Source organism: Equus przewalskii, chromosome 30 (assembly GCF_037783145.1).
Source record: "Equus przewalskii isolate Varuska chromosome 30, EquPr2, whole genome shotgun sequence".
NCBI classification, from domain to species: Eukaryota; Metazoa; Chordata; class Mammalia; order Perissodactyla; family Equidae; genus Equus; species Equus przewalskii.
In genome coordinates, this window is record NC_091860.1 from 16,443,353 (window position 1) to 16,470,509 (window position 27,157).

Below are 27,157 nucleotides of genomic sequence, written 5' to 3' on the forward strand. Positions count from 1 at the left end.
AATTAATCAATGTGATACACCACATTAACAAAATAAGGAATAAAAACCACATGATCATTTTAATAGATGCAGGGAAGCATTTGACGGGATCTAACATCCATTTATGATAAAAACTCTCAATACAATGGGTACAGAAGGAAAGTACCTCAACATAATAAAGGCCATATATGAAAAACTGACAGCTAACATCATACTCAATGGTGAAAAACTGCAAGCCATTCCTCTGAGAACAGGAACAAGACAAAGGTGCCCACTCTCACCACTCCTATTCAACATAGAACTGGAGATTTTGGCCAGAGCAATTAGGCAAGAAAAAGAAATAAAAGGTATCCAAATTGGAAAGGAAGAAGTGAAACTCTCACTGTTTGCAGATTACATGATTCTCTATATAGAAAACCATAATAAATCCACCAGAAAACTATTAGAAATAATCAACAGCTACAGCAAAGCTGCAGGGTACAAAATCAACTTTCAAAAATCAGTTGCATTTCTATACACTAATGATGAACCAGCAGAAAGAGAAGTCAAGAATACAATCCCATTTAAAATCACAACAAAAAGAATAAGATATCTAGGAATAAATTTAAATAAAGAGGTGAGAAACCTGTACATTGAAAATTATAAGACATTATTTAAAGAAATTGCAGAAGACATAAAGAAATAGATAATCCATGCTCATGGATTGGAAGAATAAATTTGGTTAAAATGTCCATATTACCTAAAGCAATCCATAGATTCAATGCAATTCTAATCAGAATCCCAATGATATTCTTCACAGAAATATAAGAAAGAATCCTAAAATTTATATGGAACAATGTAAGATCCTGAATAGCCAAAGCAATCCTGAGAAAAAGGAACAAAGCAGGAGGTATCACACTCCCTGAGTTCAAAATATACTATAAAGCTATAGTAACCAAAACAGCATGGTACTGGCACAAAAACAGATCAGTGGAACAGAATTGGAAGCCTGGAAATAAAACTGCACATCTATGGGCAGCTAATCTTCAAAAAGGAGCCAAGAACATGCAGTGGACAAAGGAAAGTCTCCTCAATAAACGGTGTTGGGAAAACTGGACAGCCATACGCAAAAGAATGAAAGTAGACCATTCTCTTACACCATACACAAAAATTAACTCAGAATGAATTAAAGACTTGAATGTAAGACCAGAAGCCATAAAACTCCTAGAAGAAAATATAAGCAGTCCACTCTTTCATATCAGTCTTAGTGTCATCTTTTCGAATACCATGTCTACTCAGACAAGGGCAACAAAAGAAAAAATAAACAAATGGGACTACCTCAGAGTAAAATGCTCTGCAAGGCAAAGGAAACCATGAACAAAATGAAAAGACAATCCACCAACTGGGAGAAAATATTTTCAAATCATATATCTAACAAGGGGTTAATTTCCAAAATATATAAAGAATTCATACAACTCAATGGTAAAAAAATAAACAACCCAATAAAAAAAATGGGCAGAGGATAGGAATAGACATTTTTCCAAAGAAAACATACAGATGGCCAATAGGCACATGAAAAGATGTTCAGCATCATTAATTATTAGGGAAATGCAAATCAAAACTACAATGAGGTATCACCTTACATCCATTAGAATGGCTATAATTAACAAGACAAAAAATAGCAAATGTTGAGAGGATGTGGAAAAAAGGGAACCCTCATATACTGCTGGTGGGAATACAAACTGGTGCAGCCACTATGGAAAACAGTATGGAGATTTCTCAAAAAACTAACAATAGACATACCATATGATCCAGCTTTGCCCATACTGAGTATTTATCCAAAGAACATGAAATCAACAATATGAAGAGATTTATGCACCTCTATGTTCATTGCAGCATTATTCACAATAGCCAAGATGTGGAAGCAACCGAAGTGCCCATCAACTGATGAATGGATAAAGAAGATGTGGTCTATATATAATAGAATACTACTCAGCCATAAAAAAAGATAAAATCGTCCCATTTACAACAACAAGGATGGACCTTGAGGGTATTATGTTAAGCGAAATAGGTAAGACAGAACAAACACCATATGATCTCACTTATACGTGGAAGATAAACACAGGACAAAGAGAACAGATTAATTATTATCAGATGGGAAGGGGGTGGGGGTGGGTGAAAGGGGTACAGGGGCACATATGTGTGGTGATGGATAAAAACTAGACTTTTGGTCATGAGCATGATACAGTCTATACAGAAGCTGGTCTATAGTAATGAACACCTGAAATTACACAATGTTATAAACAACGTGTCCTCAATAAAATAATTAAAAGATCAAAAAATAAAAAACAAAACAACTGAGGAGCTGGCCCCATGGCCTAGCAGTTAAATTTGGCGCCCTCTGCTTTGGTGGCCTGGGTTCGGTTCCTGGGCAAGGACCTACGCTACTTGTTGGTGGTCATGCTGTGGCTGTGACCCACATACAGAACAGGAAGATTGGCACAGATGTTAGCTCAGGGCAAACCTTCCTCAGCAAACAAAACAAAACAAAACACAAAATAAGTGAAATGGGCTTATGTGATTAATGACGAAATCCTTTTGACTAATAAATATTTTTAACTTACACAATTTTATTCACTATAGCATTACATTTAAAAATACCACTTATAAAACATGTTCTTCTGTTAAGTAAAAATGTGTTACCCAGTACCAATACCTGTTTTACTCTCAAGATGTTAAAATAAAACACAATTTAAAAATTTGGCAAAGTTGTAAAATGCAAAATTAACACACAGAAATCCATTTCATTTTTATACACAAACAATGAACAGTGTGAAAAGGATATCCATTGGCAATAGCATAAAAAAGAGTAAAATATTTAGGAATAAACATAACCAAGAAAGTAAAAAGATTTGTACACTGGGGCTGGCCCCATGGCTGAGTGGTTAAGTTCGCGCACTCCGCTGCAGGCGTCCCAGTGTTTCATTGGTTCAAATCCTGGGCGCGGACATGGCACTGCTCATCAAACCACGCTGAGGCAGCATCCCACATGCCACAACTAGACGGACCCACAACAAAGAATATACAACTATGTACTGGGGGGCTTTGGGGAGAAAAAGGAAAAAAATAAAATCTTAAAAAAAAAAAAAGATTTGTACACTGAAAACTACTAAATGTTGGTGAAAGAAATTAAAGACACAAATAAAGAGAAGGACATCCCGTATTGATGGATTGGAAGACTTAATATTATTAAGAGATCCACTAGATAAAGTGATCTACAGATTTAATGCCGTCCCTATCAAAAGCCTAATTATTTTTTTTCAGGAATAGAAAAATTCACCCTAAAATTCATCTAAGATTTCAAGGGACCCCAAATAGGCAAAACAATATTGAAAAAGAACAAAATTGGAAGTCTTACACTTCCTGATTTCAAAACTTACTACAAAGCTACAATAAACAAGAGTGTGGTCCTGGCATAAAGATAGATGTATGGACCAATGGAACACAGTAGAGGGCCCAGAAAATAAATTCTTGCATACACAGGCAATGATTTTTGACAAGACTGCCAAGACAATTTAATGGGGTAAAGAACAGTCCTTTCAACAAATGGTATTGGGAAATCCGTATATCGTCATTCAAAAGAATGAAGTTGGACTCCCACACCACATACAAAAAAGAAGATACATAAATTGTCAATAAGCACAAGAAAAGATGCTTAACATCACTAATCATTAGGGAAATGCAAAAGAAAATCACAATGAGATACCCCTTCACCCCCATTAGGATTGCTGTTTTCAAAATAACAGAAAATCAAAAGTGTTGGTGAGGATGTGGAGAAAATGGAACCCTCGGGCACTGTTGGTAGGAATGTAAAATAGTACAACCACCATGGAAAACAGTGAGGCAGTTTTTCAGATAATTAAAAATAGAATTACCATATGATCCATCAACTTTACTGCTGGATACATACACAAATGAATTGAAAGCAAGACTTTGAAGAGATATTTGTACACCCACGTTCACAGCAGCACTATTCACAGGTGGCAAAAAGTGAAAGCAACTCAAGTGTCCATTGATGGATAACTGGATAAATAAAATGCTGTAAATACGTACCATGCAAAATTCTGACACGTGCTATGACATGGATGAGTCTTGAAGACTTTATGCTAAGTGAAATAAGCCAGTCACAAATGGAAAAATATTGTATGATTCTACTTACATGAGGTACCTAGAGTAGTCAAATTCATAGAGACAGTAAGTAGAATGGTGGTTGCCAGGTGGTAGGGGCCGGGGTTTGGGGAGTTAGTGTTTAGTGAGTATGGAGCTTGAGTTTGGGATGATGAAAAAAGTTCCAGAGATAGATGGTGGTACAGTGTGAATGTACTTAATGCCATTGAACTTTACACCTAAAAATGGTTAAAATGGTACATTTTATGTTATGAATATTTTAGTGGAATAAACACACACATACACTCTAAGGTTTCACAAGCTTTCCTTTGACTAACTTTAGCTTATTATAATATTACAATAAGCAGCATTCAGATTATATCTAAGAAACTATGGGATAAGAAGAGGTGTCATTTACTGCCTTGTAAGGATTGTCATTAGTTTGCTTTGAGAAACATGAACTTCTGGGTTAGGTTTAGATCTCAAAGTCCCAGAGCATAAATGTTACAGACTGAATGTTGTGTTCGCTCAAAATTCCTATGCTGAAACCCTACCCCTCAAGGTGATGGTATTAGGAGGCAGTGCCTCTGGGAGGTAATTAGGATTAGAGAAGGTCATGAGGACAGAGCCCTCATCAATGGGATTATTGCCCGTGTACAAGTCCTGAGAGAGCTTGCTTCTCTCTACTCTCCGCCATGCCAAGTGAAGATACAAGAAGGAAGTCATCCACCAACACGGTTTCAAGTCTTCACCAGACATTAAATCAGCCAGTCCCTTCATTTTGGACTTCCTGGCCTCCAGAACTGCGAGAATAAATGTTTGTTGTATAGGCCAGCCAATCTATGGGTTTTTTTTTTGTTATAGCAGCCAAACGGACTAAGACAATAAACTCAGCCCTCATGTTCTCACACTTCATTAAGAACTATAAAACAATCCATTTCTAGAGTATCAGAATCACTTCTTTCTATAGTCTGCAGTGTGGACCACTTTGAATTTCTTTGTGACTGCCTACTGTATCAAGATGAAGAGGAGGTTAGAGGTTCCTGTCCTTTAAAGATCCTGGCTGTCCCTCTGGCTGGACCTTGTTGGGAAAGTGGCCTATCCACAGAGATGAGGTTTTATCTGCTACAGAATGTCAGGAAGGTCCTGCTGGATTTCTCTTTCTACAGTATTCTGGAGAATGAAAATCTGCTCTGGAATATTTGCATTGTATAAAATTATAAAAATATTGTATCAATTCTTGCTTTTAACAATCTCCCAACATTTTAATTCAATAGCAGTTTGGATGTGGCTTCAACATAATCTCTCCTTTTGGTTATTGTGTGAGTTTTCCCCTTCCTTCATTTCCTTGATTATCCCTTTTGACAGCAATGTAAAGGGGAACCTAATAATGGGTTCTATTTTAGCATCATATTTGTTTTAATAGGAAGACCCGCAACACAGATTACTAGTTGACTCAACAATATCTTGAAATTGAGAGATTTGTTCCCATTGACAGAGGTCCTGTTTTGAACTTAGGTCTTTTTAAGTTAGTAGCTATGTTCACAAAACAGCTGAATACAGCAGTTTTAATTTTCCTTATCAAACCAGTGAGGACCACTGCTCTTTGCAAACTGGAAGCTTATCTGAAGGTTATTTTTTAAAATCCAGCATTAGATATTTTATTTGTTAAATATTCAAATACAGGCTATTATAGTCTTCTACCTTCTTGATAGTACCTTCCCAAGGGAATTTATGAAGCAGGTTGCAGCAGAAAATAAATGAAAATTTCTCTTTTGAAAACTGAGTTATAAGACAAAGACCACAGCATTGACATACAATTAGGGGAGACAAAAATGTTACCCACTTGTAACTTGTATTTAACAATTCACTTCATTTTCTCCTTAGGGAAAGCAATTCAGTTAGACAAATTCCCAATTTTTAATTTTTATTTTTTTTGCTGAGGAAGATTTGCCCTGAGCTAACATCCACTGCCAATCTTCCTCTTTTTTTTTTTGCATGTGAGCCACCACCACAGCACAGCCACTGAAAGATGAGTGGTGGAGGTCTGTGCCTGGGAACTGAACCCAGGCCACTGAAACAGAGTGTGCGAGTGTGCCAAACTTAACCACTAGGCAACCGGGGATGGCCTGACAGACTCTTAATTGTATAGCTCAGCAAAGAGAGCCATTAGCAAGCTTTAGAATTTTCCTATGAAATGGATTGCTTTGGAAGATATATTCATGCATGTGTGTGTGCATGCATGAGCATGGTTTGACAGACTTGCTAGAAGAAAAGAGACATAAAGAGCAGAAAAATACAAACATTTCTGGTGGTCAATTTTTGTAAATTATGTAACTCAGCATTCACCAAAATTGTGTCTATTAATCATTTTCTCAGTAGAAAATATCTAAGTGTAGGATTTGACTGATTTTTAGAGAAAGAGAATAAAAAGAGAGTAGAAATCTTACCAAACTGTTGGTAAGAATGATTCATGCTTTTTGCTTTTGTGAAGACATAATTGTGAATGTTGAATTATATTAGTTTTGCTGCCTGAAATGATTTTTAAATGGTTGTCACTTTTTTCACAGAAATACAGTATTTAAAATGATGTCAATTGCACTCATTGATTTCAAGTAGAGTATTTTTTGGAAGCAAACAGGTATATCAAGGTTATTTTATATGTTTCTTCCCCAAACAAAATATCCCCTTTCTATGGAAGGATGTTGTTTAAAGGGCATTATACCTAAGTATTGCCAAATTTAAAGGAAAGGATAGCCTCCTTGTTTTTTGGTTGGAGACAGAACTCATTTACCAAAAATGAGAGTTTTTTAATCAGCTTGGTGATTGTAGATTACTGGCTGAATTGCATTGGATTTATCTATATTTCTCTGAGACAGAGAGACTCAATCACACTCAATGAATCTGAAGATAAAGAAAGAATGATGGGGAGGAGGGAATAGGATTAATATTCTAAAAGTGTAGGATACTATTTTACTTTAATTTTATAGTCATGTGATTAAGGAAAGAGGGAAAGTCTAGCTAAAAAGGTAGCTGTTTTGTCAATCAACTTTTAATCTTTTCACCCAATTCACTATCTTGAAGCTGTTACATTGACTGAACTAACATTACTGTGGAGAAGCCAATGGATGCTCTTCATTTGGGCTACTGATAATCTTATTTATTGACTGGGTTTACTACTCAGATATTATTCTTGTGTTTGAGTATAGTTTAAAAGCAGACTAGTCTAAATTCAAATTACAAATACTCTTCACCTTGGCTTTCGTACGAGGAAAATTATCTGGAAATTGGAAAATGCTCCAGGCAAAAGACTAGCTGTGCAATTACTTTGGGGAGACACTTCCCAGAAGAGGACAGATAAGTAAATTGCTCTGACCCCTCTTCAATCTGGCTGTCCCCACTCCCCATTATTACATAAGCAGAATAAAGATAGAAGGAATACCAATAACAGTCTGGAAGAGGAAGAGAAGTTTTAAAAGAGCACCCAAAAAAAGTGCAGAGGAGAGGGGTAAGAGATCCGGAAAACTCTGTAATAAGGGAGATTGGTGGAGGGGAGGGGCCTAGAAATAAGGTATAATCTGAGTTGATTCACCTTGATGCGCACAGAGGGGGCCTGAGTTTTGTTTTGTTTTGGCATGAACTGGTGAGGCACTTCCTTCTCTGCTACCTACCTCTCTGCGTTACAGCTCTTCCACTCCCAGCTCGGGTGCTGTTAACATATTAGATTCTGGGCAGTTGTCCAGTTCTCTCAACTCTAGGGACACCTCTAGTTACATCCATAGTGATGGCCCTTAGAGGTTTCTATGGGCTTGTTGCTATGGAAACAGTACGCAGGGATCTAAAACCTTAAGAAAACTGCCTAAAGCCTTGAAACTTGTCTCAGGTCCCAAATAAACCTTTCTGTGGCATAACTTATTTATGTTTTTTTATATGAATTAATGTATTTAAACAATAAGTAATATTTGTTAAAAATAAAGTCTCTCTTATCCAAACTGCTAAAAAAACAATACTTCCAGGGCTTGTCTTTTTCCTTCTATTTGAGAAATTTTGTATCTTTAGAGAAGATGGATATGAGAAATCCTCTAGACTTGCAGTTCTGAGAATTTTCTTAGAAGGAACTTCTGGTTCCTTCTAAGAAATGAAACAGAATGAGATGCTCCTACGTAGCTGCTTCCATTCCCAAGCAGATCTGAACCAAGTTTAGTAGCACATGGATATATTAGTTTTCTATGGCTGATATTAACAAATTACCACTAACCTGGTGGCCTGAAACAACACAAGTTTGTAGGTCGGAAGACTGACCTGGGTCTCACCAGGCTAAAATTAACGTGTCTGCAGGGCTAGTCTCCCTTCTGGAGGCTCGGGGGGGGGGGGGGCAGGCAATCTGTTGCCTTGCCTTTTCCAGCCTCTAGAGGCTGCCTGCATAGCTCTTGGCCCTCTTACTCCATCTTCAAAATCAGCAACAACACGGAATCTCTCTGAATCTTCCTTCTGTCTGCCCATCTCTTTCACTTACCACAGCTGGAGAAGTTTTTCCACTTTTAAAGATTCATGTGATTAGATTGGGACCATCTAAATAGTCCAGGATAATATCCCCATTTCAAGGTCCTAAACTTTAATCACATTTGCAAAGTGCCTTTGACATGTAAAATAACATAATTCACAGGTAAACAAGATTAAGACACATATATCTTCGGGGGGGGGGAAGCATTATATCTATAGAGAACAAATCTCATTAAATCTTTGTAGCAAACATGGGAGTATGAAAAAGACAGCAAACCAATAGATCCTGTTATAAATAAGATTTAGAGAAAGGAGATAAACAAGACAAATAGATACTAACATATTAATCACAGAGATTGCTGACTACCTTAGACACTTCTTTTGTTACGTGATACTTCAAATACTCTATCAAGGCGCCACCACTTACTTTCTACAGATAGGTGGAAGATAAAAAAAAATGGAAAAGATATTCTGTGCAAACAGTAAGGAGAAAAACAGATGTGACTATGTTAACATCAGACAAAGGAGATCTTGAGACAAGAAGTTTTACCAGAGATAAAGAGGGACCTTTCAGCATGGTAAAAATATCAATTCATCAAGAAGACATAACAACCCTAAATATGCATGCATCTAATAACAGAAATTCAAATCCATGAAGCAAAATTGATAGAACAAAGAAATAGGCAAACTCACAAATATAAGCCAATATTTTAACATCACTGCCTCAATAATTAACTGAACAAGTGAAGAAATAAATCAGAATGGAATTTGAAAACATGAACAACACTATCAACCAGCCTGACTTAATTGACATTCACAGAACCTGGCATCCTGTATTTTTCAAATGCACATACGGCCATTCACTGGGAGAGACCACATGCTGGACCATAAAACAAGTCTCGAAACATTTCAAAGTACTTAAATAATATACAATATATTTTCTGACTATGAAGAAATTAAATTAAAATCAATAACAAAAAGATATTTCAAAATGTTACAAATATCGAGAAATTAGGCAACATACTTCCATATAACACATGGATCAAATAGGAAAAAAGTTACATGAGAAATTTAAAAACATTTCAAAATGATTGGTAATGAAAACACAATATATTAAAATATATGGGAATCAGCTAAAGCAGTGCTTAGAAGGAAATTTATTGCTTAAAATGCTTATATTAGAAAAGATAGAAAGATTCAAAATCAATGATGTATCATTCCACCCGATAAAGCAAGAAAATAAACAGAAAATTAAATGCAACATAAGTAGAAGGAGGGAAATAATAGAGATAAGAGCAGAAACAATTGAGAAAATCCTGAAACAATGGTAAACAACCATTGCCAGTTGTTCCTCTTGTGGACTATGTACTTCCTTTTCCTACAAACTTTAGCACTGTCAGATCACAGATCCCTGTTCTTGAGGGGAAAACATCAGGGAATATTTCCACTGAACATGAAGCTATGACTATCACCTGGTCATTTGAGCTTTTCATGTCAATGGATTAATCAATAGAGAAAGAAGTTTCAAAAACCTCCCAACAAACAAAAGTGCAGGACCACACAGATTCATTGGTGAATTCTATGAAACATTCAAAGAAAAATCAATACCAATCCTTCTCAAACTCTTCCAAAAATCTAAGAGGAAGGAATTCTTTCAAACTCATTTTACAAGGCCAGCATTACTCTGATACCAAAACCAGACAAGGACATCACAAGAAAATAAAATTATAGGCCAGAATCCCTGATGAACATAGATGTAAAAATCCTCAAAAATTATTAAACTAGCAAACTGAATTCAGCAAGGCAATAAAAGGATTATAGAGCGATCTCATCAAGATGGCAGTGTAGGCAGAATCTGAACTCATCTCCTCCCACGAACACAACCAGGTTACATCTATTTTTGGAAAAATTACCCTGGATAAAAAACTGAAAACTGGGTTAAAAGAACCCCCACAACAAGGGACAGTCCTGACTAAGGTGGAAGAGGCAGAAATTCCTTCTGGAGAGAAAAAAAAGCCACCTTCAGGAGCAGTGGAGTTTCTCGGCTGGCCAGGAGGGAGCCACTCTAAGGTATGCAGCCCACCCTGGAGGAGTGAGGTCCTGAGTGGGGGCCAATACTGCTATAAGCATCCTTCAGACTGAGCACAACTGAGACGAGGGCCTTACTCTCTGGCTTTGCTGGCTATTAACTGCAGTGGGGAATAACCACAGAAAAGCTATTGGATGAAGGCAAAAAGACCTGGGTCTTAAAGGGCCTATGCACAAACTCACCCATCTCAGCAAGCTAAAATCACCAGAAAGAAGGCTGACAGTCATTTGCTGAAAAGAGACTCACTTAGTAGGCTCTGGGTGCATCTCAGTGAGAGGAGAGACCTCTCTGGAGATGGATACATTGGTGGTGGCCATTGTTGTCACCTAGTCCAGGCTTGCTGACACAAGTAGGCAGATGCCATTGAAGTTGTTCCCCTGGCCTGTTAGCCCAGGGGTCTGCCACACCCATTAGAGCACAGATTTAATCTAGGTCAGCCAGGGCAGGCAGCCCGCCCTAGGGACTGGCCCCACCCAACAGCAAGCCCTCAGGCTACTTGTCGGCCTGCATTGACGGGGTGCCTTGATCCTCTATAAGCAGGTGAGTATGTCCACCTCTGTGGGGCAGGGCCTGTGTGAGGAGCAGGTGAACTGTGGCAGGCATTGGTGGAGAGGTGGGGGGCCTCTGAAGTGTGGCATTGGGGTATGCTCCAGGGGGTTGAGAAGTTTGCATGGACCAGGACTGTGTTGGCAGTGTGTGTGGTCCTGTGGGGGGGGTGGGGCTTATCAATGGCAGAAGACCTGTGCTTCACAAATAGCCATAAAAAGGATCAGCCCCACCTGCCAAAGCCTGAAACAATTGAGTGTTCGTGCCTAGGGCCAGCCCCACTCAGCTGCACTCCTAAGAGAACTGACAACAGCCTTGTAGGCCTGAGGCCTATCGCAACTGTAAGCCCCTGAGCCTAGCAACCAGCTACACTGGGTACCTACCTAATTAACAGGAAAACTGCAACAGGAGTGTGCTGTTAAACCTTGTAGCCAATTGTGCTGAGGCTCCCCAAACTGGATTTACAATCATCTGGCCTGGGAAGGAAAGACTAGATTCCCTGGGTACCTGCTTTAAGAGCAACCCCAGGACCAGATGGCTTCCCTGGTGAATTCTACCAAACATTCAAGGAAGATTTAATACCTTTCCTCAAATTCTTCCAAGAAATTGAAGAGGAGTGGAGGCTTCCTAACTCATTCTATGAAGCCAACATTATCCTGATACCAAAACCAGACAAGGACAACACAAAAAAAGAAAATTACAGGCCAATATCACTGATGAACATCGATGCAAAAATCCTCAACAAAATACTAGCAAATCGAATACAACAATACATTAAAAACATCATACATCATGATCAAGTGGGTTTCATTCCAGGGATGCAGGGATGGTTCAACATCCACAAATCGATTGATGTGATACACCACATTAACAAAATGAAGAATAAAAATCACATGATCATCTCAATAGATGCAGAGAAAGCTTTTGACAAGATACAGCATCCATTTATGACAAAAACTCTAAATAAAATGGGTATACAAGGAAAATACTTCAACATGATAAAGCCCATATATTACAAACCCACAGCAAATATCACTCTCCAGTGGAGAAAAACTGAAAGCTATCCCTCTAAGAACAGGAACCAGATCAGGATGCCCACTGTCACCACTCTTATTTAGCATAGTATTGGAAGTCCCAGCCAGAAAAATCAGGCAAGAAAAATAAATAAAAGAGATCCATATTGGAAAAGAAGAAGTGAAACTGTCACGCTTTGCAGATGACATGATTTTATATAGAGAAAACCCTAAAGAATCCACTGAAAAACTTTTAGAAATATAAATGAATACAGTCAAGTCACAGGATACAAAATCAACACACAAAAATCAGTTGCGTTTCTATACAGTGACAACAAAGTAGCAGAAAGAGAAATTAAGAATACAATCCCATTTACAATTGCAACAAAAAGAATAAAATACCTAGGAATAAAATTAATGAAACAGGTGAAAGATCCGTACACCGAAAACTATAAAACTGTTGAAAGAAATTGAAGAGGACACAAAGAAATGAAAGATATTCTGTGCTCTTGGATTGGAAGAATTAACATAGTTAAAAGTCCATACTTCCTAAAGCAATCTATAGATTCAACACAATCCCTATCAAAGTTCCAACAACATTTTTCACAGAAATAGAACAAAGAATCCTAAAATTTATATGGAACAACAGAAGACCCTGAATAGCCAAAGGATTCCTGAGAAAAAGAACAAAGCTGGAGGTATCACACTCCCTGATTTCAAAATATACTACAAAGCTATAGTAACCAAAACAGCATGGTAGTGGCACAAAAACAGACACACAAATCAATGGAACAGAATCGAGAGCCCAGAAATAAACCCACACATTTATGGACAGCTAATATTTGACAAGGGAGCCAAGAGCATACGATGGAGAAAGGAGAGTCTCCTCAATAAATGGTGTTTATTTATTGTAAAAGTAGACCATTCCCTTACACCATGCACAAAAATCAACTCAAAATGGATTAAAGACTTGAATGTAAGGCCCAAAACCATGAAACTCCTAAAAGAAAACATAGGCAGTATGCTCTTTGACATCAGTCTGAGAAGCATATTTTCAAGTCCCATGTCTGGCCAGGCAAGGGAAACAAAAGAAAAAATGAACAAATGGGACTACATCAAACTAAAAAGCTTCTGCACAGCAAAGGAAACCATCAACAAAACGAAAAGACAACCTAACAATTGGGAGAAGATATTTGCAAACCATATATCAGATAAGGGGTTAATATTCAAAATTCAGAAAGAGCTCATACATCTCAACAACAAAAAAAACAACAATCCAATAAAAAGATAGGCAAAAGATCTGAAGAGAGATTTCTCCAAAGAAGATATACAGATGGCCAACAGGCATATGAAAAGATGCTCAACATCATTAGCTATCAGGGAAATGCAAATCAAAACTACAATGAGATATCACCTCACTCTGGTCAGAACGGCTATAATTAACAAGACAGGAAACAACAAGCGTTGGAGAGGATGTGGAGAGAAGGGAGCCCTTGTATACTGCTGGTGGGAGTGCAACTTGTTCTGCCACTATGGAAAGCAGTATGGAGTATCCTCAGAAAATTAACAAGATCTACCATATGATCCAGCTATCCCACTGCTGCGCATTTACTCAAAGATCTTGAAAACACAAATGCATAAAGATATGTGTGCCCCTATGTTCATTGCAGCATTATTCACAATAGCCAAGACTTGGAAGCAAGCTAGGTGCCCATCACGGAACAAATGGATAAAGAAGATGAGGTATTTATACACAATGGAATACTACTCAGCCATAAGAAATGATGATATCCTGCCATTTGTGAAAACATGGATAGACCTTGAGGGTACTATGCTAAGTGAAGTAAGTCAGAGGGAGAACGTCAAATACCCTATGATCTCACTCATAAGTAGAAGATAAAAACAATGACAAACAAACACATAGCAACAGAGATTGGATTGGTGGTTACCATAGGGGAAGGGGGGAGAGGGGAGGGCAAAAGGGGTGATTAGACTCACATATGAGTTGATGGACTATAATTAGTTTTTGGGTGGCGAACATGATGTAATCTACACAGAATTTGAAATATATTACGATGTACACCTGAAAACTATATAATGTTATAGTCCAATGTTACTGCGATAAAAAAATAAATTAAAAAATAAAAAAGAAATCTAGTTCAGCCAAAGCACAGCCTGAAGGTGAGGAGAATCAACATTGGGTGCTGGAGGACAAAGATGACAAATATCACATATTGCCTGAAGATCAGCAGAGTTTGGAGCTTCCACTAACCATTTTGTATTAAGTCTTTGTGGAGTTTTTGTCTGGCTGCCAACATGAAGGGACTTTGGGATAGACAGGACTTAAAAGTAAAGGAGAGCATGCGCATATTTGAGTGGTGAAGGGGTCAACTGCTAATGGGCAGTACTTTTGTGCTGGTTTATAGTCTCTCAGCCCCATCTCACCCCAGCTACTGCTGCAGAGATCAGTTCCAAGGAGGCGTTGATTGGTTTTGCACAGAGCCTTTCTTCAGTCACACACTGCATGCCTCTTTCTCCTGCCCTGGGCGTCTCCAGTGTGATGTCATAGGACCACCATGGGAAATCCCTTGGCACTCAAGCATGCATAACCTGGAAGTGTAGGGGGATAATGCTTTTGGGGCCAGCTTTGAACAATGGGGACAGGCGCCACGTCAGAAGGTCCTGTGTGATGGATCCCCCATACTGGTGGTCAACTTAACAAAAACACATCATTTTATAGATTTTTCATCCTTCTCTGTTTCGCTCCATCTGCCCTTCACTCCTGCTCCCTGGAATCACCTCCAAGCTGAACTGCCTTTGTCTTAGCCTCCACTTGGGGGAAATCCAGGCTAGGACACTGATCTTTGTAACAGAGGATGAATTTCCTCAGGCCACCCAGAGCTGCATTCATTCTTAACTTTCTTTAGAAACCATTCAGTGCAACTGGGAGTTTGTGTTCTTGGATAAGGCAATACCACTTTGGAGCATTTAAGCTGGTAGATTTCCCTAGAGAAGACTTTCTTTTTCCTTGACTTCATTGCTAATGGCTCCATTTTTGCCCCTAGTTCTTTTCCTTTTTGGAATTTGAAATTACATGCCCAATTTCTTTGAAACAAACAAGCAAAGCAAAAATCCAGCTAATCTTTTCACATTAACCCTGCTCAAAAGGGGCCTGGTAAATTTCCAGGGTTTAGTAAATCACCAGTGTAGGCAAGTATTCTCTCTTACCCTTTATTTGCTGTCATTTATTTTCTTTGCTGTTTTACAGAGTCATGAAACCTTGTTTTCTTCCCTTTAAATGACAAAAGACTATTTTCTTTGGCACAGCCCCAGAATACAGCAACAGTTAAACTTACTCCTCTGTGAAAGCGTTGTGTTTGTTTAGAAGTTACTCAAAAGGCCGTGAGAGCAGGCGACCTGGATTTTAGGAAGTAGCCCCGGGAAACTCAGAGTATTTTCTTTCCTGTCTTTCTGCCAGAATGCTGCTTTTTTCCTTGGCTGATAGTAATTTGCAATAAGGTCAAGATTTATTCTTGTTGGAATCTCATAGAATATTCTCCACATTGCTTTCTTACAAGCAATTGCTTATCCTTACAAGACCAAGAGGAGAAACATCTGGGGGACAATGACATATTTAGTTAGGGTTCTACATGACAAATCGTTCTTGATAATCTTCCAGGTCAATTTCCAATTTCGGGAGAGCAGATTCCCTAACAACACCAAAAAGGATTGACTACATACATATACATCCGTTGGACTTGAAGAGAGGTCTAGATTATGTTCAAAGACAAAGTAAACTTCAAAAGAATACAGCAACTGCCCCCAACTGACTCATAAAGAGAAAAGAAATCAGAATAGAAAGCTGAAAATCAGGAGGCTCGAGAGTGAGTTTGAGAACTGATATACAGACATTTTAAACAAAAGGTAGCTTGCAACATCCAATGATGAGCGACAGTGTACTTTTCAAGTCACACCATGCTAGAAATCCAGATTTCTCACGCTAGAAATCGCAGAATTCTGTAACATTGAGCGCGGCTTGGGGATTGGGGTTTAGAAAAGGGGGTAGAATTTACCCCACTTTTTAGCTATCTTCACTATCAAGATTAGGAAATTTCCTGAGTATCATAAATAATATGTAAGAACATTTCTAAACATGGAGGTACATTTTGGTGTTCACCTCATCTATTTCAATTTCATGAGAATTAAGAAAAACAACTGGAAAGTCAGAAGCATTTATGCTGGGGTTTAAAATGGTGACACTTACACAATCCCCTTGCTGACATCTACTTCAAGAAATCACTGTTATTCTGGTTGTGTCAGCACAGGTTTCTGTCTTCCAGATTTTTTTCCTTGTGATACATTTCTTTTTATTTACTTCCAGGACAATAGCGGGATTCTGTCGCATCCTTAGGCAATACCGATGGTCCTATTCCACATATTATCCTCAAGATTGTTTATTTTACTTTTCTGCTCCAGGATACATGTAATCACATATTCTGCTTCTGTTCTGACTGGCTTTCTATTGATTTTTAGTCTTAAATATTTCTTCTGTTAATGTACGTCATTTTTATTTGCCTTATCCTACCCATGAGAAAGGATAATCATTACAACTTTTGCCTTAAGACATTTAAGTTGTAAGCAAGTCTAAAAGAAGATGACCTTAAAAAAAAACTGGTTTATCTTGCAGAGACCAGAATTTAAGAGGCAAAAAGATGTAAATTTTCCCAGGTTCAATTTCTTCATACGATTATGGAGAATGAAAAGTGATGACTAAGTTACCATTAATGTCGGCAAGGACCTCTTTAATAAATACATGTTGCAACTTTACAGACCCAATACTATAATAATCTTTCTCATTTCACCAGCATGATAGCCTTTTGACAATTATAACTTAAATGATAGATGAAATAGTCGATGAAATCATTATTTTTAAAAATACGGTTGGTTAATTAAGTCAAACAGCTACTTAATTTAACGACAAATTCAGTTGAAGTATTTTCCAAGCATAAACAAAATAGCTGGCTCTTTAACAGAACTTCTCATTTTTCAGCTGGCAATGCAATCATCATCTACAGATGCAGAGCCATAGCAGAATGAAGTGATGATCACTTTTTGACAATTATAAAAGTTTCATTCATTCCACTTAAATTCACTAAAAGAATGTCAATTTTTTTTTAGGTCTTTATGCTTTAATTTTTTTTAACTTTTTATTGGGTTTATGATACTTTACAACCTTGTGAAATTTCAGTTGTACATTATTGTTTGTCAGTCGTGTTGTAGGTGCACCACTTCAACCTTTGTGCCCACCCCCCTTCCCCCTTTCCCCTGGTGGCTACTAATCTGTTCTCTGTCTACATGTTTAACTTCCACATATGAGTGGAGTCATACAGAGATTGTCTTTCTCTATCTGGCTTATGTCACTTAACATAATACCCTCAAGGTCCATCCATGTTGTTGTGAATGGGACGATTTTATCCTTTTTTTTTTTTACAGCTGAGTAGTAGAATGTCAATGTTTTCTGTAGCTCAAATTACATTTATTTTGCCTACAACTTACTTTCTTGGATTACATAGAATATTTCTTTAGCCTTTTATATTATCTATACTCTTCTCTCCATCTATCCCTCCATTTTATTGCTTTTTCTCTGTTTGAAATTTTCAGTGTTTTGAAAAACAAAATAGGAAAGCCACAAAGCTTACCATTTCCACCAAGGATAAATATAAGAACATCCCAGCAGTAATTGTTAAGATCCAGTTTTGAACACATGGATCAGTTGACACCGAGAGGCCAATGTATAGTCCTATGAAGGCAGTTAGAGCGCTTATAAAATTCATCAGGATGGCAATCTTAACAGGAAGTCCAGAGCTTAAGAGCACAGCAAAGTCTCCTGAAATTTAAGGAAAAAAAATATATAATTATCACTTAACTGATGACACCTTTGTTAGAGTCATGTGCTATTAGCTTGCTTCAAATTTCAGCAACTGGGACCAATTTTATAAGTAAAGTTGAATGATCAGTTAATAACACACTTTCCTATATTTCTCTAGGATTCATAGCCAACTCATCACACTATTAGAAAGCTACATTTCAAGAATTCTATTCCCATTACTGCTCCTAAAGATAGCATTTACAGAGAGAACTGTGACATATTCTTTAGTTCCTCACGTCCTGTGACATTTTCAACTTAGATAAATGCAAAATAAAGCCCTTGCTGTTGCAGGGTTTCTAAATCTTTTTGCCTGGAAATTCGCCAGGCAAAATCATGAGGTAGTAAACATTATATTGGCTTTTATTATTTATTTCTGCAAGAAGTGCTGTGGGGAAAGAGAAAACTACTTAATATGAAATTTTAAAATCATTGCAAAAGTTGTTAAGGAAAACAAATTTTTCCTTTAGAAAATGTTTTATTGCCTTGATGATTATAGAAAAATGACATTATTCTCTCCACAACTTTCCTCCAAAAGAAGAATGACCTTTTTTAAAAAAATAATTTATTTAGTTTTTATTGAGGTTATGATAGTTTACAACATTATGAAATTCAGTTCTCCATTATTATTTGTCAGCCACCATATAGGTGCGCCCCTTCAACCTTTGTGCCCACCCCTCACCCCCCTTCCCCTGGTAACCACTAAATTGTTCTCTTTGTCCATGTGTTTGTTTATCTTCCACATATGAGTGAAATCATACAGTGTCTGTCTTAGAAGAATGACCTTTTAATCTGAGAGCCCCTATTGCTTAGTTTTAGGGATTGGGATCAGGCTGAAATTCAGTAAAGAGACACTTAGGGACTCAGTTTCCTAGTTCCATTGCATAATTGGTCTTATGAGCACAATCTTAAAACATCTTTGCTGGCCTGCCACAGACTGTCACCCTCCCCTGTGGTTTCATTATAGTAGCTAAAAGCACAACCACAGAAGATAGCTCCCAGACCAGGAACATTTTAACGGATTCAGGAAGGACCTTGGATAAACTGTTCTGAGAGGGATGGGCCTGTGAGGAGAAAGTGACAGGACTTTGGGCAATAGACACTTAACACCAGAGGGAGGGATGGACCCAGGGGGCAACGTAGGCCTGAAAGTAGGGACAGAAAGATTGACTGTTAAGAGCCCTCTCTTTAGGGCATGTGTGTTCCTGAGACCAGCCTCTACTCTTTCTGGAACTGTTTCATAAATGCCTATGTTGTCTCATCTTGGTTCCCAGGAGGCAGGATTTGAATTACAGGGCTGTTAAGATTATCCAGAAAAAGAATCTTAACACACATCTGCTACCATACGCCTGCCATTTCAATTTTCTGCTTGGCTTTAGACATTTTGTGTAAATCGAGTTGATGAAACCATGGCTTAGCTTTAATCTAAATGTTATCTCACTGGCCTGTTTGCTGACATAATGGGTAAAGTTCCCCTCTTAATGTTTTTCCCACACTGAATATGCAGATTTTAAAATTCTTGCCAAAGTTCTTCAAAAGGTTTCTCTGAATGACTTTCTCCCATATAGAATTCTCCAGAATCCAAGGAGAATCACTTCTGGCCCTGGGAAATATCATAAAGGAGTCTAATTGAATTTCATCCTGAGGTACAGGAATTCTCTTTTTCAAGTTCTCTGCTTCTTATGGTTTAAATAAATTATGAACAGAAAGTATTCCTCTTTCAATTGTATGTTGGAAAAAGAAGCCTAGTAAACCATAGCTAGAAATATATTACAATTTTCTGAACAAGCAGGAAACAGTGGTTCTACTGTCAGACTTACCCATTTCATGTGGAATTTCATGACACAAAATAGCAATTGTTGTGGTCACTCCTGACTCGGATGAAGATGAGAACGCTGCTCCTATTACTAGGCCATCTGCAAAATTATGCAGGCTGTCCCCAACCAGGATCATTACTGCTAACAAGCTAATGGTTTCGCCTAAAGAACCAAACAAAGGTGTGAGAAGCATTAACAGAACACTAAGTAATTCACGGAATCCCTCAAACATGACCAACTTCCCCATGCACCCTTGATGTTCTTAAATTCCATCGAAGCTACCCCGCTTTGCTTCAGCTTTCGAAATGTCAGGATTGGAGGTACAAATATGGTAACCAACATGCTTGGATGGATGGTCACTGTTTTTCTAACAGGTGTGCCTAACAATGAGATAAATTATGCCCTGGCATTCACTATTCTATCACCTTGTCCAGCTATGCCAAAAGAAGAAAATAAAAGTAATATTGCTATAACCTCCCAAAATACCACTGACGACCTCTCCATGTGTGTCTTTTGTAAAGCATTTAAAAATAATTTGATACCCTCCCTGAGGAACTCCCCAACTGTGACCCTGACAGACCCACTACCAACTCTGCTGATCCCACAGTTAGGTTTGAAACAATTACCAAATATTCTTTCTTTCCGAAAAATAACTTTCAGTTCTAGATTGGCTGCACATTGAACAAAATAAAGAGAAGATGTTTTCTTGGGAACAAAATAAAGAGAAGATGTTTTCTTGGGATTCTATTACATAATATACACTATCTGATTAGTAGAGTCAATGAAATAATTTAGATCATAATGAGTTTAATTAATGAAATAATTTAGATTATAATTGGGTTCAAGTTGTTAGTGGGTAGAATTTCTGTTTTCAAAAACCTAAAACTATATTAGCATAACCCGGTTATGGAGTCGAACGACTAAGAAATACAAAACAAATATTTTGGGGACAACACTTAGTCTGATATTAAACTCTCTAGGTATACCATTGGATAAGAAGAGACAATAAAATCAATTGTCACAGTCTAAAACTTCATTAATTTCTTAGTAGACGTATGCTGTGTGATGACTGGAAGCACTAGCCATTGTTACTGTTAGAACTGAACACAATATTCCAATAATTGTACACTCAGTAAAAGTAGGAAGAGGCTACCTCCTGGTTTCTGTTGTGTGGACTATGTCTGCGGGAGGACCATATTATAATATGGTTTGTTATTTTATTTGGAGACTACAATTTGACTCATCGTATCCAACACCACGAAATAAGCAACTTCAGTACAGTAAACAGTGTATATAGCTCAGACTATCAGCCAGGAGAGGGCTGTGTTGACTACCTTGCAAAGACACCCCGTACATTTGACTTCTAAAAAGCATGCTTCAGTTACAACTACCGCTGTGAGACTCACTTATATCCTCTGGTGGTTTACTAATTCACTTTATTCTCTATTAATAATAGGCAGATTTTAGGTAAGAGTCATAAATACACAGGATAAATATCAAATTATTGAATTCTAGGAGTTCTTATTGGCAGTGCCTAGAAGGTCTCAGAATCTGATAATGCTACCAGGTCACTTAGCTGTTCCTGCCAATTTTCAGAAACCGAGCTCTTCTTTGTGAAAATAAAATAAACTAAAATAATACATTTGACAACATCGCATGATACAAATAAAGTGTGATTTCCGTACACCTAGATGTAGTTTTGATATTAGTAGCATATATTCAAATGGAAAATTTTTACCCAATTTATACTCTGTTAAAAAACAGTGTGGCCTATTTTTGTTGTCTATTATTTTATTATCTCTGATTATGGGTTTCTAAATGTCAGATCATGGACAAGTAACAAGCCACAAGGCAAATATACGTATTTGCCTCTAAGCCACAAGGAACACATTGTGCATATTGTTTAAGATAATTTAAACATGAGTCAGCAGAAGATAAGACAAGCCATCACTGGTAATTTAATGAACTCATTATAGAATTATCAAGAATATTTACCTTTCCTTATGTACCTGGCAGGCATATTGAGTTCCATTTGTCTGACTTATCAGAGGTTTTCCATGCTGAAACATGGGCTGGATCTTGTATCATTTTGCTTTTTGTTTATTTAAGTCAGACTGTGGATAGGATTTTTGCATCTTTTGTTTTGAAACACAAGCTGAGTTCCACCAATGAGGTAATACGAAGCAAGTAATCAAATATTTGAAGCTAATTCAATATGTCCCTGGCAAAAGGGCAGTTGAGTAATCGAATTTGGATTTGTTAACTATTCATTCTGTATGCCAAGCTTGATATCTGAATTGGAAAGATAGGAGGCCTGAAAATATTTGAATCAGAGCTTCATTACTCCCCGATCTAGCATCCGCTCCCTGCTCCTAATTTGACTAGGCGCATCCTTCTCTCCTCTTCCTTTCTTTCGAAAACAAAAGCAAACAAATGTCTATTGCAGACCTATGAGGTACCAGACATTCTAAAATTTCTCCTGGAAGTAAGGATTTACAAGGAAAAATATTACTAACAATGTCTTGAAAGCGGAATTGGACAGAGTATGTAATTACATTTTTTAAATCAAATAAATAAATTACAGGAGTTAATATATCTAACACATTTAGAATAGTGATTGTTACAACCATGTTTGTTCTTATTAGTATATATATCCCTAACCATATTGCAAACTAGAAATACAGACTATTTTTATTTTATTCTCCAGTGAATACACAGTGCCTGAAACATTGCACATCTTGGAACATTTCTTGAATGAATGAAAGAATGTGAGAAAATACAAGGATGCGTGCAAGAATGATTACCACAAAGAAATTGTTGGTGCATTAGCATTTCTTTAGTTCCTCAGTGCTGGAGCTTACTAGCTATGTAATCCTGGGCAGTGACTTATCATGTCTAATAATTGGTTTCTTTATTTGCATAATTTGGATAATAATTATTCTTCATTAAGTTGTAGAAGGATTAGATGAGATAATCCATGTCAAGTGTTTAGTATCATGTCTGGCGTGTAAGAAGTGTTCAATAAAGGGTAGCTATTTTTATTATTGGGTAACTAACTTATGGTAGAATGGGAATAACAAATCATGACTGCTTAACACTGAAATATTGGGAGGGCTGTGTCACAAAAGGGTAACATAAGTGAGAGAAATGGGGCAAAGATTCGGGAGCAACTGATGAAAACCAAAATAAACCAACAAAATAAACAAACTTCAAAGAATTATTCAGAAACATAAGCAAAACGGAAGAAAGTCCTATCCAAAACTGGTAAATTAAATTCAGAAATAGGTGAAATCATGCAAAAAAAAGGTTGGTTGAAAATTATATGGATAAATGAGTTATAGAATAAGATGTGAAGAATGAGGTGATCACTGATTTGAGCTCAATGGCAATATCACAAATGAGACAGACGTTTGGGATGAATTTCAGTAGACTCTGATAGAAGACCAAAGAACCAATGATGTCTCCAGACTTCACATAGAAGCAAAAGGCTCAGTCATGGCATGACCATGATTCTAAAGGAGCCCCATAACCACATGTGTATTTACACTAATTGAAATTTTCAGAGGATCTGTTTTAAACAATTGGGGACAACATAATTTTTAAAGAATGGAATAAATTTGATACTAATGTGTAGTATGTTTGAAAGACTGATAAGAATGAGTCTTTATCAAAAATTTTATTTGGTGAACATAACGCAGCCTGTACAGAAACTGATATATAATAATGTACACCTGAAATTTACACAGTTATAGGTCAATATGACCTCAATAAAATAATTAAGATAAGATAAAATAAAAAATAAATACAAAAACTTCATTGCAAAGGTTTTAATAGTGAAATACACACTCAATATGAAATCTATATGGTTTTGACATATTTATCTTAAAGCAGACATAAACTTTTTCTATGGCACTTTGTACATTTAAAGTTTAGCTTTTTAAATTTGGTACTCACATTTTCTGTTGGAAGCTGTCATACTGCCTATATGAATTTCAGGTGCCTGTGAATCTTCTGGGCCTTTCTATTTTAAATTAAAAAAATAAATGATGAAAGATAAGGAAGAGTCAGTATTTTGTTGAATAATGAAACATCTGAAGAGTTATGTTGATTTTAAAAGACATTTTAATACTGTAGAGTACATCAGAACTTCTAAATTTCATAGATAAACAGAAAGTAGAGTTGAGGGTCTGCAAGCATACTTTTGGTACTATCTATATTTAGATGAAAATAGCACTTTTGCGTAGCTCAGAATCTTCCACAGAGAGCTAGAAGCCACCGAGACAGTCTGTAATTCAGACTCTTAAATTATGTAAGCCTGTATGAAACTCAAAACCTGTAGGAAAAAATGATTCTTGATTCTTAACCTAATTTGGCCCTCTCCCCTATAGTGGACTGTGGATTAGGAGTCATCTTCTGATCTTTAAGCCGATCGTGTATTCTGGATGGAAAAGAAACTCGCACAAGCCTGACACCTCACGTCATTCTTCGTAGCATAACATTCTGTTTTTGTGGCCTCGCAAGTCAGTAAAAGAATCTTGCTGATTAAGAGAGTAGATCAACAGACTTACAAAAGACAAATGTAAGAAATGTAAGAAATGTTTTCATCCTTTCATATGACGGGGAAGTGAGATTTTGAAATTGACTTCTATGAGTTAAGATTACGTGATTTTATTTGAGAGACTGACTCACGGTTCAATTTCAGAAAAGTCACTTTCTCCCTCATGCCTCAGATCCTTGTTTGGTTATGTGAAAAGAATACTTTTTATCTGCTTGTTGAACATGTCCTCTAGAAGCATATTCACAGAATTCTATCACCCAAAGTTGTGGGAACTTTGAGATAAATTTTACGTGACACACAAGCATCTTTTTTTTAATGTAAAATAGAGAAATTAAATTTAAAGTTCGCATGTTCCAATAACAGTAGCTGTTCAAAAGATGCTATAGGATACGTTTGGAGAAAGGATGCTGAGAAGCAAGATAGGACCCAAAGGACACAGAGTTAGAGGAGGTAGACAGAACTTTTGCCTGAAATTGGTGGATCTAGAAACAAAAAAAAGGTGATATTTTAACATTACTTCAAAATCCTGATTATAATCAAAAGGCTCTCTAGCTCCATTAAAAGACTGAGTTCAAATATTTATTCCAGGATTCTTTTTCCAAAAAGTTATATATTGTCAAACTACGTACAATAATTTAAAGACAAGGCCAGCCTGGTGGCACAATGGTTAAGTTCGCGTGCTGTGCTTCAGTGGCCCAGGGTCTGCCGGTTCTAATCTCCTGCGTGGACGTATGCACTGCTTATCAAGCCGTGCTGTGGCAGGCATCCAACATATACAGTAGAGGAAGATGGGCACAGATATTAGCTCAGGGCCAGTCTTCCTCAGCAAAAAGAGGAGGATTGGCCGAGGATGTTAGCTCAGGGCTAATCTTCCTCAAAAAGAAAAAAAAAACAAATTTAGAGACAAACTTCCAAGACTCCTTGTTGATTGGAAAGACCTGTGAGTTCCCCTCCTTCTGGAAAAACCAGAAACTGAACCAGTCAAACAGTTCTAAAAATTCATATTATTCCTGTTCACTTTAGATTGATCTTGTGCTGAAATAACAAAAGAAATGGTGAATGTGTTATTAGTGAGCTAGAGTATTCAAATAGTTCCAAACTCATCAAGTCAGCATCAGAGATTGCTTATATGCACCTTGAGGTTCTGGACCCTTCATTCAAACAGAAGGAATAAAGTCAGCACTAAAGGGATTTTAAAAACCAATCTCAGCCTAAAGTTATCTTCTTCCAAACCACATGTGAAGTATCTAAGCAATAAACACAATAAGGTTTTTAAAATCATTTTTCTAAAGGCAAGTTTTTGTTCCTATGTCTGAGTTAGCTCTCAATTTGCGATCTACTTGCCAGGCTTCTCTTTTGCTGTGTTAACGTCTCAGGAATAGCTTACTCTTCTCAAGTCGGTTAAGAATCTATTCTTGAGCTGTAAATTTCTCCCCGAAGGCCATGGTGAGAGGAGGCAAGTTTTCTAACTATTATATCTTACTTGCATATTTTTCCTGTCCCTTTCCTTGTTACTTTGAGAATGACAATGGGAATCTTGTTTGGAACCTGATTGGAAGCTGTGCCTTGAGAATTCACATAAAACATTTTGTCATGGAAAATTCAGTGTAACAAAAGGCACTTACTATGGGACATCTAATTGGGCAAAATCAGTTCTCTCCTGCATTAAGAAATGAACACCCCACTCCTAGATGTAATAAGTCCTTGCTCAACATTAATTTGGTCCTACTTAGTCATGGCTGAGCATTACTCAGCATAGAAAACCTAAGGGCCAACTGGTTTATGAAAACTTGCAAACAAAATGACTAAGGAGATAGATATTATGTCAACCTGATTCCATATGTGTTTCAAAGTGATGCAGATAGCAATGATTTGAATCTGTGGAAAGCATTTTTTACCCTTTAAAACAGCTTTCAGGTGCTTAACAAAGTTTTCCAAACTATTTATCAAGATCAAGAATAGGTAAATCAGGAGTGGATTATATTTATATCTAGCCTACTGATTTTTATCTATTCATTGAGGAATAAAGGAAAGATGGTAATCAAATCAGCAGAATATTTCAGATCAGGAACATACCAACGGGATAGTTGACGCAGACTTGCCTCTGCCTGACTGGTCACTTAATTCAGAGTTGAGTGCAAGATGGTGGGAATGTCCCACGTGCCCATTAACCAATGACACGCCCTGCTGGATGAGGATGGTTTAAAATTAATGCCGAAGCCAAAAGAATCCGGTGCAGCCTTTGTCAATTCCATGGTTCTCTTTAACATTTTGCTTGTTTGCCAAAGTGGTAGGTGGCACAAAAAGAGTACCAGGAGAACCTCATCATGATAAATACTTGCTAACATGGCTAACCTTGGGGAAGCACAGGACTGATCTGAAACATCATGCATATTCAGAATGCTTTAAGAACGCAACTTCAAAAATATCTAGTTATGATTTTAAAATGCTTGAACAGTGGTAGTTTTTATACTGTCTTTCTTATTCACTACAAAATTAAATTTTGAGTTCTTTCTGATGGAGCTAACAAAAGGATGATAACTGAAACTTTATTGCACCCTGTAAGTGCTCAATTAACAT

General features: G+C 37.2%; 1 protein-coding gene across 7 annotated transcripts in view; it reads right to left on the reverse strand.

The window, feature by feature from the left end:
* SLC39A12 (solute carrier family 39 member 12) overlaps positions 1-27,157 on the reverse strand; it is a 79,368-nt gene that overhangs the window by 18,460 nt on the left and 33,751 nt on the right. For 3 of the 7 annotated variants that reach the window (XM_070600820.1, XM_070600822.1, XM_070600821.1), the window contains exons 9-12: positions 26,654-26,764; positions 23,974-24,040; positions 20,023-20,181; positions 17,976-18,163 (exon numbers count right to left, since the gene is read on the reverse strand). In XM_070600820.1, coding sequence (XP_070456921.1) covers positions 17,976-18,163; positions 20,023-20,181; positions 23,974-24,040; positions 26,654-26,764 — 525 coding nt within the window. The remainder of the gene's footprint in view (positions 1-17,975; positions 18,164-20,022; positions 20,182-23,973; positions 24,041-26,653; positions 26,765-27,157) is intronic. The other 4 variants (XM_070600824.1, XM_070600826.1, XM_070600825.1 and 1 more) reach the window with 2 other exon arrangements.